General features: G+C 39.0%; 1 protein-coding gene across 1 annotated transcript; it reads right to left on the bottom strand.

The window, feature by feature from the left end:
• Positions 1-1,608: 1,608 nt before the first annotated feature.
• LOC114032471 (ectonucleotide pyrophosphatase/phosphodiesterase family member 7-like) lies at positions 1,609-11,728 on the bottom strand (the record flags this gene model as incomplete). Its single annotated transcript, XM_027847787.1, has 3 exons — positions 11,665-11,728; positions 10,434-10,579; positions 1,609-2,235 (listed from the first exon to the last, which is right to left on the bottom strand). Coding segments are annotated over exons 1-3 (837 nt in total), but the record flags the coding sequence as incomplete, so codon positions are not given.
• Positions 11,729-13,057: the final 1,329 nt, after the last annotated feature.

Below are 13,057 nucleotides of genomic sequence, written 5' to 3'. Positions count from 1 at the left end.
GTCTTATCTATCTATCTATCTATCTATCTATCTATCTATCTATCTATCTATCTATCTATCTATCTATCTATCTATGTATCTATCTATCTTGTTGGCAAATAATATGATTATAGATTCTGAACTGGAAATAACTTGAAAGCCACGTCTAGTGCCCTTATTTTACAGAGATGTTATATGACTTGTCTAGAGTCACCGAGCTAGTAAGTGTCTGAGGGTGGATTTCAACCCAGGTCTTTTGGACTCAAAGTGCAGTGCCCTATCCAGTATGCAATCCTGACATGAAGGAACTGAGGTCTAGGGGACTTGCCCAGGGGTCACCTAGGTAGTCAGTATCTGAGGTAGGACTAGGACACAAGTCCTGTGACTTTATAGTCAGGTAACTCCAGTATTCCAGGTAACTCTTTAAGACTGTACATTACAAATTAGTTGCTATTGCATCAGTGGAGGGAATTTCCACACTGGGAGTTCTACACACAGATGAAATTGTAGTTCTGGGACCATGAATTTCTATTTAGTCAGTGTTTAGTAAAAAACAGACTTCACCAAGCATATTCATGTCTAATTAAAAACACTACTATTTGGTGATAATTTTTCTTCCACTTGTTAACATAAGCTAGAGAGGAAAATGATCTTTTGATTTCATGAAGGGGGCTATGAACCAAAAAATTCAATTCAGTTCAATTCAGTTCAGTTCAACAAATATTTATTAAGTGCCTCCTACATACAGGGTACCCTGCTTGGTGCTGAGGGAATCATAGGTCTAGAGGTAATCTGCTTTTGGAGAGTAGATGGGATGGAGTGAAGAGGGTGGCTGTGTTTTATTAATCACGGGTAGGGATGTAAAGAGAGAGCTCATGGGGCAGCTAGGTGGCACAATAGATGGAGCTCTGGCCTTGAAATCAGGAGGACCTGAGTCCAAATCTGGCACGTGATGCTTACTAGCTGTGTAACCCTGGGCAAGTCACTTAACCCCAACTGCCTCACCAAAAAGCAAAAAAAAAAAAAAATAAAACAGAGAGAGAGAGAGAGAGAGAACTCATTTCATGATTGAGCAGAAAGGCACACCATTGAGTTTCCTGAATTCCTGTGCAAAACTGAAAATGGAACATATGATTCCTTTAAGCTAGTTGCATGAATTTCAGGGTCCTCAAGCCAAAACTTCATAAAAAGACTCTTGTCAATTGCTAATCGAAAAACCTATCTTGAGGGAGCCCCTGTCTTTTGTCTGAAGCTTCATGTACCCCAGATTCTGTCCCTGGGCCTCTTTTAGTTTATTTTCTCCCTTGGCAATCTAATTAATTCATATGACTTCAACACCGGCATCTATGCAGGTTCCCAAACCTGTATCTCTAACCCTCTCCTCTTCTCTGTTGAGTTCTAGGCTCAGATCTCCAGCTGCCTGTGGGACATCTCCATATGGATATTCCTTTCACTATACTACATTGTCTCCTCACTGTACCAGGCTGCTCTTCCCATTATAAATTTTTTTTTTGTACATCAAGGACTCATTCTTAGTTATTTGTGCCTAATATATAGTAGCTCTTCAATAATTTTTTAAAAATTGAGTTCAATTTACCCTCAAACCCACATATTTTAGAACAAACTTACCCCATTAATGTTGTAGCCAGGATCACCATAAACCAAGATGGGTAGAATACGATGGTGTTTGGCAAAATGGAAATGCTCTGGAAACTCTTCTTTCTTATATACCTTTAAGTGAGGATGTGCATTTTTTAATGCATTGTAAATGTCTTCCTCTTTCCCTGGCTTGGGAAGAATCATGCCGAAACCGCCATAGTCCAGTATATCAAATTTCACCAAATCTCTGAATTTAATGTAGTTTTTCAGTAAGATCTCTGTAACATTAGGCTGCTTCTTCACTGTGGTCATTCCATGGTCTGATGTAATGATGACATTGAGGTTGTCCTTCAAGCCATTCTTTTCAATGGCTTCTACTAGATAACCAATAGTCCTATCAATTTGCTGGATTATAAGTCTTCTGTTTTCTGTCTCAGGGCCTATCATATGCCCAACATTGTCAGGTTCTCCACAGTAAAGGGTTACAAAATCGAAATTCTCCTTGGTGAACCAATTCATGATGATGTCAATGTTTTCCCTCCATTCAGTCTCATTGTCATTAGGATGGGTAAAGGACTCCAAGAGAGACCTCTGCACAGCTTCCCCACTGTAGTTTGCTCCTCCCCCTGGAAAGTGGAATGAAGCAGTTTTCCTTCCCTATAAATAAGAGGAGATGATTTTTGAACATGATTTGACAGGAACATTTTTTATGTCATATTCAAAAGACGCAAACTGTAAGTAATTGGTCCTTTACTATAAATTTGCTTAATATGCAAGCATGTCCTTAGCCCAAAACAAACTTGGGCATCATTAGGAACATTGCTTGAAATGATGTCTATAGCTGGACACACAGACAAGTTATAGATGGAATATGACTTTATAGTCCTTCTTTTCTTTAACCCTCTCTAGGCTATTTACAGTATACACATTGCAAGAGTTTGGTTGGTCTTCTGCCTAACTAAGCCATGAAAACTTACTTTATTCAAGTGCTTCTTAGATTTCACAAAGTTCTCATGTGGGAAAGGTCCTGAATAGGTCATCTCATTACTTGTCTTGCTCTAGGCAGAACTGCATCTGACCCATGCTAGACAAGAGAGGGCTCTGTCCTATTTTTAATAATACTGCTATTTCCTCCAGGCATTCATTCTTGTTTCTTGTATCATTACCACAAAGATCTTTCTTATATTTAAGACCCTGAGCTTAGGTATCTCTCTCTGATTCCTTTAAATATGACCAGCCACTCTTTAAGACCTCCAGTTTCTGTATCAGAATACCACGTTGTACTAAACTCACTGAGGGCATGTAGTGTGGCTGCAGCTTTGGTGTGTGGCTAAGCTGTAGCTCAGTGTGGCTATTTCTTTGGCTCTTTTGGTTAATAATAATAATGACAAATGTAGCTTCAGAGTGATAGAACTATGAAAATGACTAGATCTAATCTAAGTGCCTGCATTAGCCATTAGAAGAGAACTGTATCTGTTTTTGTAAACGTGAGAGGAAGCTGCGGCAGAGAGAAGCTGCAGCCAGAGAGCCGGCTCAGGAGTCAAGTCAACAAGCGGTTATTAAGCACCTAGTATGTGCCAGGCATTGTGCTAAGCATCGGGGATACAAAGGAAAAAGACTGTCTCTACTCTTTTTTTTTTTTTTGAAGTACTTTATCTTTACACAGTTGGGGTTAAGTGACTTGCCCAGGGTCACATAGCTAGTAAGTGTCAAGGGTTTGGTCTGAGGCTGTATTTGAACTCAGGACCTCCTGACTTCAGGCTGGTACTCTATCCACTGCACCACCTAGCTGCCCCTGTCTCTACTCTTAAGGAGCTCACAGTCTAATAGGGAAGACAGCATACAAACAACTATATACAAAATGATATGGACAGGATAAATTGGAGGTGGGCTCAGAGGGAAGGCATTGAGATTAAGAAGTGGGGAAGATTTCTTGCAGATGGTGGGGTTTTTTTGATACTTGAAGCCAGGGAAGCCAAAAGGTAGAGAGTAGGAGGGAGAGAGTTCCAGTCATGAGTGATAGCCAGTGAAAATTCCCAGAGTTGGAAGATGTCAGGAAAATCTGGGTTTAAGTACTCCTCACTGATTATTTGATCCTGGGTAAGTCACTTAATCTCTCAGTGTCCCAAATAAACTCTCTTAATATACTTAAATTGCAGAGAAGGTCTTGATCCATATGGGTCGAAGGAGTTTCTTCCTCGGGCACCTTATGCTAATGAAATTTCCCATCTTGTCCAAAAAAGAGATAATTAAACATTACTTGATTTTCAGTGATAAACAAAGGCATAGCACAAATTTCTTCCATGATACACCGATCATTCCAATAGTACACCTGAATGTAAATGATTTAAAACAATCACTTCAACTCTTTTTTTTTTTGAGAGGAGCAGTTTTCTTTGGTTTTAGCTAGAATGTTAGTTTGAAGAGGCAATGTGGTATAGTGGGAATGGATAAAGGGATAGCCTTGAAGATAGGAAAATCTAGGTTGAAGTCCTGACTCTGATCTCTAGTAGCTCTGGGGCAATAGGCAAGTCATGTAACTAACCCATCAATGCCCCTAGTAAATTCTCTAAGACTTGCAGTTAAAGATGAGTTGCTGATCTGTGCCAATAGAGGATATTTCTATATCACAAGTACCTTACACTGATGATTTAAGTCATAGGTCTGGTCATTCCCTCCTCCCCCATAAAAAAATTAACTTGAAGGACAAATGTGCAACATTTTCCACATCACCTTGGATTTGAAAATGTTGAAAAATACTCTCAAACCAAAAGCATGCATTGGACTGAGGGTGGGGTAGGTGTTGAGAAGACGATGGGAATAAGAATATTACCTTTGTGAGCAAAATTGAGGGAACAGAGGGAGTTGTGTATTAGAAGGAATTGGGTGCTTGCAAATTTGGTCAGTAAGTGAAAGTGGACAACTACACCCAAGGTTCAAAATCAAAACTTTTCTTGTTCTGAGGAAAGGCATGGAAAGCAGCTTGGAAGCTATTTGTGCCCATTTCCTTAGTTGTATTCACAGTTGAGTTGGTCTCCTGCCTACTGGTGAGAGATATCTTGCTTCCAAAACATCTCATTTTCATTTTAATCAAAATGATGACAGTGGTTACGTAAACTCTTACTTTTGGGTGTTTGAATGCTTTAGTCTATTTAACTTATAGTGGTACCACAGAAACTGCTTCCTGATGTTAGAATTTGTGTGGTTGTTTGAGTTTCCAGAGCCATCTACTAGGTAGTTTTTTCATGCCAATTAGCAATAAGCATAGAAGATTACAGCTGTTAAAAGATAGTATATTGTGATCTTCAACATAAATTTACTTTCCCTGGATGATGGAGACAGTGACTATGACAATGACTGCTACTACTAGTACTTCTTTTTCTTCTTCTTTTATTTCTCCTCCTCTTCCTCCTCCCCCTCTCTCCTACCTCCTTCCCTTTTTCCTCTTCCTCATTCTGTTTCTCCTCCTCCTCCTCTTCTCTTCCTCTTCCTTTTGTACTGCTATTTAAAATGAGTGTTGCTGATTTTTACTTCTAAGCTCCAGCATTCTCTCCTGATAGAGTTAAATTATTCAGAACAAATATGTTAATAGGATTCCATATTGGTTTTATACTTTGTCTACCTCTCCTTTTCAGGGGTCAGTGGCACTATTTTCAATGCCTGATTTTTTTTTTTAGCAAGGCCTAAGAACAGCTTGATAATGTAGAAGTGAGGCTGAGAAGAGGTTAAGTAACTTGCCCAGGATTACACAGCTAATAAGTGTCTGAAGTCAGATTTGAACTCAAATCTCTTCTGACTCCAGGGCAAGTACTCCATCCATTGCATCTAGCAGCCCCTCTTTCTGGACTGTTGGCTCCATTTCAGCCTTCTCAAATTGGATGGGTAGTATTGAATCTAAAGGATTGATTCCAAATTTTTTTTTTAAATAGAGGTCGGCTCATTATCTTTAGTGCCTTTATTATTCACAATAAGTAGAGGACTTTGGCCAACATAGAGATGCATTATATAGGCATTAACATTCTTCCAAGCTGAAGTTGTTGGCACCTTCTTGCTTCCTGCTTCACTGAGTTAGGATGGGATTTTCTTGGAGATTTGGTTAGTGCTAGGAAATGAAAATCTGGCTGTCAGACTTTACACATGATTCAAATCCCCCCTTGGTAGTAACCTAATGCCATCCTATTACTGATACTTATCAACTGTGATTCTATTACTTAGCTTATCCCTTCTGCCCTTTTCCGCTATTAACATTCCATATAAATCTTTTGGACACAGGCGAAACATTCCTTTATGTCTTTATAGTTTCTGAGTCTTATAGCCATGGCTGGATGAGTTTCTCTGAGGATCAGGAATTTAGAACTTTGTGAAATATCCCTGCCATTCATCACATTCTTTTCATTGTGCCTTCATTTAAAGTCTGGGCCTGCTCCAAATGAAATTCTCTCATTCTTTGTACCTGACCATTAGCAAGGTCTTGCCAGAACATAGATTCACTTGTGTGCTGTGACTGATGAGATGTCCACTCCTAAAGGCAGTCGGGGACTCAATCATTATTTAAACTTCATCCACCAAAGGCCCATCAATTTCCATGCATCTTTATAGACTCCTGCAATATTAGTCTCATTGAGGGCAAAATATTTCAACCAAATTAGTTTACTGCATCAGTCCTATGAAATTCATCTGGAATAGACTCCGTGAAGGGATGGATTTCCTGAAGACAGAGATGATGCAAGCTACCCTCAGCTCAGCCATGGAGGAGGCTAGTCTGACAATATGGACATGCTCTCAAAAGCCAAATTGGGACATGCAGGATTATTGTTCTTAGGAAATTGACCTATGGCCATGAGTTCACACTAATTGTGGCAAATTTTGCTTTCACTCCTGAGGGAACTGGCTATCTGCCCTGGCTCTGTGGCAGAGTCCGTAGACAGTTGAGCAAGGTGCAATAATTTGACATTCACCTGCCAAATGAATGGCAAGTCATCAATTCATCCTTTTCCTACCAGATACTCTTTCTGTACAGCCACTTACAAATTCAGTAAAGAGGAAGAAAGTTCAGCATATGAGTGATGTGTAGAAGGAAAAAAAAAACCCACTGGAACTCCTCAAATGACAATAAGACAAATACTATGAATAAGACAAATGACAGCAAAGGAATAATGCCAGAGTAAGAGAACAGAGAGGCCTAAGGATTTGAATTTAAATTAAGGAAAAATATTCAAGTCCCACTTAAAAGTCCGGAGGATTAAAGAATGCTAGAGTTGGAACATACTATAAATCTTCTGTCCATCAGCTCATTTTATATATAAGGAAATGGAGGCAGAAAGAGATGAAGTATCTTACCTGAGGTCACATAGTTCTCTAGAGTGGTAGAGTCGAGAACAGAATCTGGTTCCTCTGACTTTCAGTCTGGTTTTGATTCTACTTTAGTAACATCTCTCCTATACACCTCCTTCTTTCGTCTGCTACTGCTACCACTCTGGGGCAGGACTTTATGCTTGGCCTTCTGGCTGGTCTCTCTGCCTCATGACTCTCTTCACTCCATTCCATCTTTCATTCAGCTGTTAAAACTATCTTAAAGCTCAGGTCTGATGATGTCATTCATGTATTTAGTAAAATCCAGTGGCTCCCTATTACCTCCAAGATCAAATTTAAATTCTTCTCTTTTCCTTTTACCCTTCATAATCTGGACCCTTCTTCCCTTTCCAGTCTTCATACACTTTGTTCCCATCCATGTATATACTGTCTGATCTAGGAACACTGGCTTCCCTGCTGTTCCCTGTACAAGACAATTGATCTTCCAGCTCTGTGCTTTTTCACCACCTGTCCCTCACTCCTGGAATTCTCTCCCTTCTCTCTCAATTCTCTCTCAATTCTCATTTAAACTCTTACTTCTGCAAGGCTTTCCCTATCCTCCTTAATGCTAGTGACTTCCCTCTGACATTATCTATGATTTATCCTGTATATATCTTGTTTTTACATAGTTCTTTGCATGTTGTCTCCCCCTTCCCCATTAGACTGTGAGCTCCTTGAGGGCAGGGACAATTTTTTTTTGCTTTTCTCTTTATCCCCAGAGCTTTGCACTGTGCCTAGCACAAGTAGACATTTTATAAATGCTTGTTGACTTGGTATTCTTTCTACTACACCATGAAGAAAGCCTGTCATGCTATGTTTAAAACTTTGGGACTAGTGTTTTTAGATATAATTTAATTTATTTAAAGAGAATACTTGTTTCTCATTTTCTGTATTTTAAGTCCAAAAATAAAGGGAAAGGGTACAAGAGGGAGGAATCTAGCAAGTAGGAATAGCATGAATATGAGGTGAGAGAGACTCATCTTTGGGACCTGAAACTCCCCTAAGAGTCTCTACAAATGTTGGTTGTCTGACGTCAGTTCAACAAATACCAAAGTGAAAAGCATCCTTTAGGATAAAAATTCGTGATGGTTTTTTTGAAGGTCAGAGCTAAGGCATTAGACTGAAAGGAGAGAACAAAAGGTAGTCTTCTTTACCAGTATCTCTTGAAGGATGATGTGTAGTCACAATTCTGATGCTATAACTGGTAGCAAAGTGAAAGATTTTAGATTTAGATTTAACCCCACTAACTGGGGGTTAGTGATCAAGGAAAGCCTGCCCAGGTCTGATTTCTTCCTTTTTTAGGACACAGGTGAATAACTACTTGGATATCCTTAGGGAATTCTCATTCATGGGACAAGTCCTAGATTTTCCTCCTAACCTGGAAACAGTCTTTTAGCTTGAAAGGTAAGGACTTTTTTTTTGTTTTGTTCCCCCCCTCAACTTAATAGTATTTTATTTTTTCCAATTATATGAAAAGATAATTTTCAACTTTCGCTTTTATAAGATTTTGAGTTCCGATTTTTTTCCCCCTCCTTTCCCTTCCCTCTCCCCAAGACAACAAGCAATCTGATAGAGGCTATATATGTACAATCATTTTAAATATATTTCCACATTAGTCATGTTGTGAAAGAAGAATCAGAACAAAAGGGAAAAACCACAAGAAAGAAAAAAACAACAAAAAAAGAGAAAATAGTATGCTTCCATCTACATTCAGACTCCATTGTTCTTTCTCTTGATATGGATAGCATTTTCCATCATGAGTCTTTTGGAATTTTCTTAGATCATTGTATTACTGAGAAGAGCTAATTCTATCAAAGTTGGACGTCTTACCATGTTGCTGGTACTATGTACTATGTTCTCCTGGTTCTGCTCACTTCACTCAGCATCAGTTCTTGTAAGTTTTTCCAGGTTTTTCTGAAATCTGCCTGCTTATCATTTTTTATAGGACAATAGTATTCCATTACATTCATATACCACAACTTGTTTGGCCATTCCCAAATTGATGGGCGTCCCCTCAGTTTCCAATTCTTTGCCACCACAAAAAGAGCTGCTATAAATATTTTTGTATATGAGGGTCATTTCCCCTCTTTTATTATCTCTTTGGGATACAGACCTAGTAGTGGTATTGCTGGATCAAAGGGTATGCACAGTTTGGTTGAACTTTGGGCATAGTTTCAAATTGCTCTCCAGAATAGTTAGATCAGTTCACAACTCCACCAACAATGCATTAGTGTTCCAATTTTCTCACATCTTCTCCAACATTTATCATTTTCTGTTTTTGTCGTATTAGCCGATTAGATAGGTGTGAAGTGGTACCTGAGAGTTGTTTTAATTTGCATTTCTCTAATCAATAGTGATTTAGAGCATTTGTTTATATGACTATAGATAGACTATATGACTATAGATAGACTATAGACTATAGCTTTAATTTCTTCATCTGAATACTGCTTGTTCATATATATACTTTTGGGGAATGATGTGTATTATCCTTCATTTTCTAAAATGACCAATGACATCATGAGAGTGATGTCTTGATTTGCTTGTGAATTGGATTTAAGTGAGGCAGAATTGCACAAAATCATCTTTGATGTCTGACCAAGCTCTAATTGCTCCACAGTGCCTGCTTTAGCCTCCGTTATGGCCATTGGAACACACTGTTCTCATGTATCCACTTCACTAGGGAGACTAGAGACGTCTATTCTGCCTCCCTTTGAGCCACACGCAAGGACAACATCCTTGCTACACGTGGATCCTCACTACACATATGGGACCCACATCCCACCTTCTTTCCTTACATGTAATATATGTATTATTTAGAAATATATATTATATGTGTTATAGGTAATATATGTAATATGTAATATATAGATATAATACATAAATATAATATATACAATGTATGTGTAATATGTATTACATATAAATATAACACATACGCGTGTGAGGCTAAGTGTATTTCAGGTAAAGTTTAATAATCATATATATACACACATACATGCACACATATGTATAGTATGTACACATACACGTACATACATATAAATATATATTTCTCTCCCATTCCCTTAGCCCTTACCCCAGATTCTAACAACTACAGTTAAAGCCCTTTGAGGTCAGAAACCACATATTATTCATATTTATAGTTCATTAGCTAGGGTAGTACCTTGTACGTAGTAGGTACTCAGTAAGTATTTGTTGATTTGCATAAGATAAATCAGTTTCAGAATACTCCAGTCATATTGAAGTCTAGCCTTTGGGCCTACTGAAAAAAGTGGGGTCAGTGATGTGAGGCAATGTTCACTAGGCTATTCCTCAAAACTGGAACTTATTCCTGGGATCATGGATCAAAATGGAGTCAATCCCAAGGGAACAGGGACATATGGTCACCATACTGTTAATGGATTGTTGTCATTTGGCTGCTCCCTCAACCAGTTCCCTTTTCTCTTAGCCATAGACATAAGAGGTGTGGTCTCTGGCAGTTCTCCTAGAGACTTGGACAGTACCTGCCTCTGGGCCGTGATCCAGAGAGGGAGCACACCATTGTCCCACCACTCCGACTTCTTCTGTGTGTCTTTGAAGGAGTACTTCTGGAGTGTCTCTGTGTTAAACATCATGTTGTGAATGACTCCGTGATCTTCAATCCACCGACCTGGTGAATAAAGGAGTGAAAGTATTGGGATACTGCAGAGAAGGACAAGGTTTTGGGAAACGGATGAATATGGGTCATGGGTGTGAGACTGCAGGGAATTAAGAAGGCTTTCTGTTTGCATAAAGACTAGCAGTCAATCAGCAAGCATTATTAAGCTCCTACTATGTGTCAGACACTATGCTAAGTACTGGGGATACAAAGGCAAATCTACCCAATGAATAGGAAGCTTTCTTTTAGGCCAGGAGTTTTTAACCTGGGGTCCACAGAACTACATGGAGTCTGTGGAAAGATTTCAGTGGGTCTCTGAACTTGTTGGGAAAAAAATCCAATCTTTATTTTTACTAACTTCTAACTGAAATTTAACATTTCCTTTACATATTTGAAAACATTCTGGAAAGGGACCCACCAGATTCCCATGGGGTCCATGACACATAGAAAGGTTAAGAACCCCTGCTCTAGGCCTTAATATTTTGTGGATAGCAGAGCTATCTATACTCTGTTTGTCTTTTATATTGCCCATCTCTAGTCATGTCCTTGATGCCTTTTTGTAGCACTTTACATACAAACCATCTACTCGAATAGGGGCTGAGGAAAAAATGAGATGGTCCCTGTCCTCAAGGAGCATACCTTCTATTGGGTGTCCATAAATAAGTAAATACAGGATATACATACATACGTATGTGTGTATATATAAAATATAATGTGATTTGGAGGAGAACTACTAACAAATAGGGGAATCAGAAAAGGCCTCTTGAGAGAAGTGGTATATGAGCTGAGACCTGAATGGAACTAAAGGTTTACATGAAATGGAGGTGAGGAAGAAGGGGAGACATGAAATCAGTCTGGAAAGATAGAATGGATCCAGATTGTGAAGGGTTTCAAATGCCAAACAATGGAGTTTGTGTTTTATTTCAGAAGATGAATGTGGGTAGTGTTGTCTGAAGATGAACAGAGATAGGAACGTAGGGAACATTTCTAAAACATAGGACTCCCCTCCTTCCCAGGTCTCCTCCTCTAGGAGGGAGATTGTGTTTCCAGAGAAGGAAACAGAAGCATCCTGAAATAAATCCTCTTAATCAACTCACCTTTGGAGTTAGTGACATGTTGACTTTGAGGTGCTGTTGGGACACAGAGACACACTGTGGACATTTAGGAGTTAAGATCTAACTTCCTATATTGGTCTATCTGCTTCAAGACTCTCTCCACTCCAATTTATCCTCTAAACAGCTGCCAGAGTGATTTTCCTAGTGTCAGTCTGATGATGTCACACTCCTACTTGATGAACTCCAGTGGCTTCCTGGGGCAGTTAGGTGGTGCCACAGTGCATAGAGTGCCAGGCCTGGAGTCATAAAGACTCATTTTCCTGAGTTCACATGTGGCTTCAGACACTTACTAGCTATGTGACTCTGGGCAAGTCACTTAACCCTGTTTGCCTCAGTTTCCTCACCTGTAAAATGAGATGGAGAAAGAAATGACAAACCACTCTAGGCAAAGGCCAAGAAAACCCCAAATGGGGTCACGAGGAGTTGGATGCAACTGAGTAACAAGTAGCTCTTTAGTAATAGGAGCAAATATAAACTCCTTTGTTTGATTTTTAAAGCCTTTCATAACTTGGCCCCAACATGTCTTTCCAGGCTTAGTACATATTATTTTATTCCCTGACACATTTCTCAAGATCTGGTGAAAGTGGGCTTCTTGCTATTCTTCATACATGGCCGTTCATTTCCTTTCTCTCTAGTTGTAGATCTAGAATGTACTCTCTCCTCACCTCCACTTCATGGATTCCTTAGTCTGCCTCAACACTCAGCTCAAGCTCAAGCTCCTTTAAGTCTTTCTTCTCTCCAGTTATTTGTGTCCTTCTACTTATATATGTGCATGTTTTCTTCCCAGAAAGAATGTAAACTTTGTAAGGGCAGGGACTATTTTGTTTTTGCATTCCCATCACCTAGCACAGTGCCTGGCACATAGTAGGCACTTAATAATACATGCTTATTGATTATTGACTGACTAATTCTTTGAAAAACAATAATCCTAGCATCAAAAAAAGACAGGTTTTGAAAAATAATTTAAAAAGGAATATTAGGGGTATATAGGTCTTCTTGTAAACCTGCCTTTGTGTCATTTTTTTTAATCCTGTCTGAAGAAAAGTTTTTATTTTTTGGCCTTCAAAGTTGGAAAGATTATATTTCATTTACAGCAAGGAAAAGCATCTTTCATGGAGTAATATCTCCATCTTTTGATATTTTAGAAAATAGACACTGCATTTCCTTTAAATTGTTACTGAAATCCTGTGACCAACACAGCAGATGATGTAAGAAGTTTGGCTTTACTGTTTCTCCTTTATTCACTCAGATTTACAGCATCAGTCGTCAAGTATGAGTTTACATATTGCCACCTTGCTTCTACCAGAAAATAGCCAAAGGTCAACAACACATCCCAGAAGGACCTGGGAGAACTTCTCTGGATGAACAATTTGGG

The sequence above is a fragment of the Vombatus ursinus genome, unplaced genomic scaffold (assembly GCF_900497805.2).
Source record: "Vombatus ursinus unplaced genomic scaffold, bare-nosed wombat genome assembly UNPS02005346.1, whole genome shotgun sequence".
In the NCBI taxonomy this organism is placed as follows: domain Eukaryota; kingdom Metazoa; phylum Chordata; class Mammalia; order Diprotodontia; family Vombatidae; genus Vombatus; species Vombatus ursinus.
The sequence above is the reverse complement of the archived record's forward strand: the minus strand, read 5'-3'. Positions and strand labels throughout refer to the sequence as shown.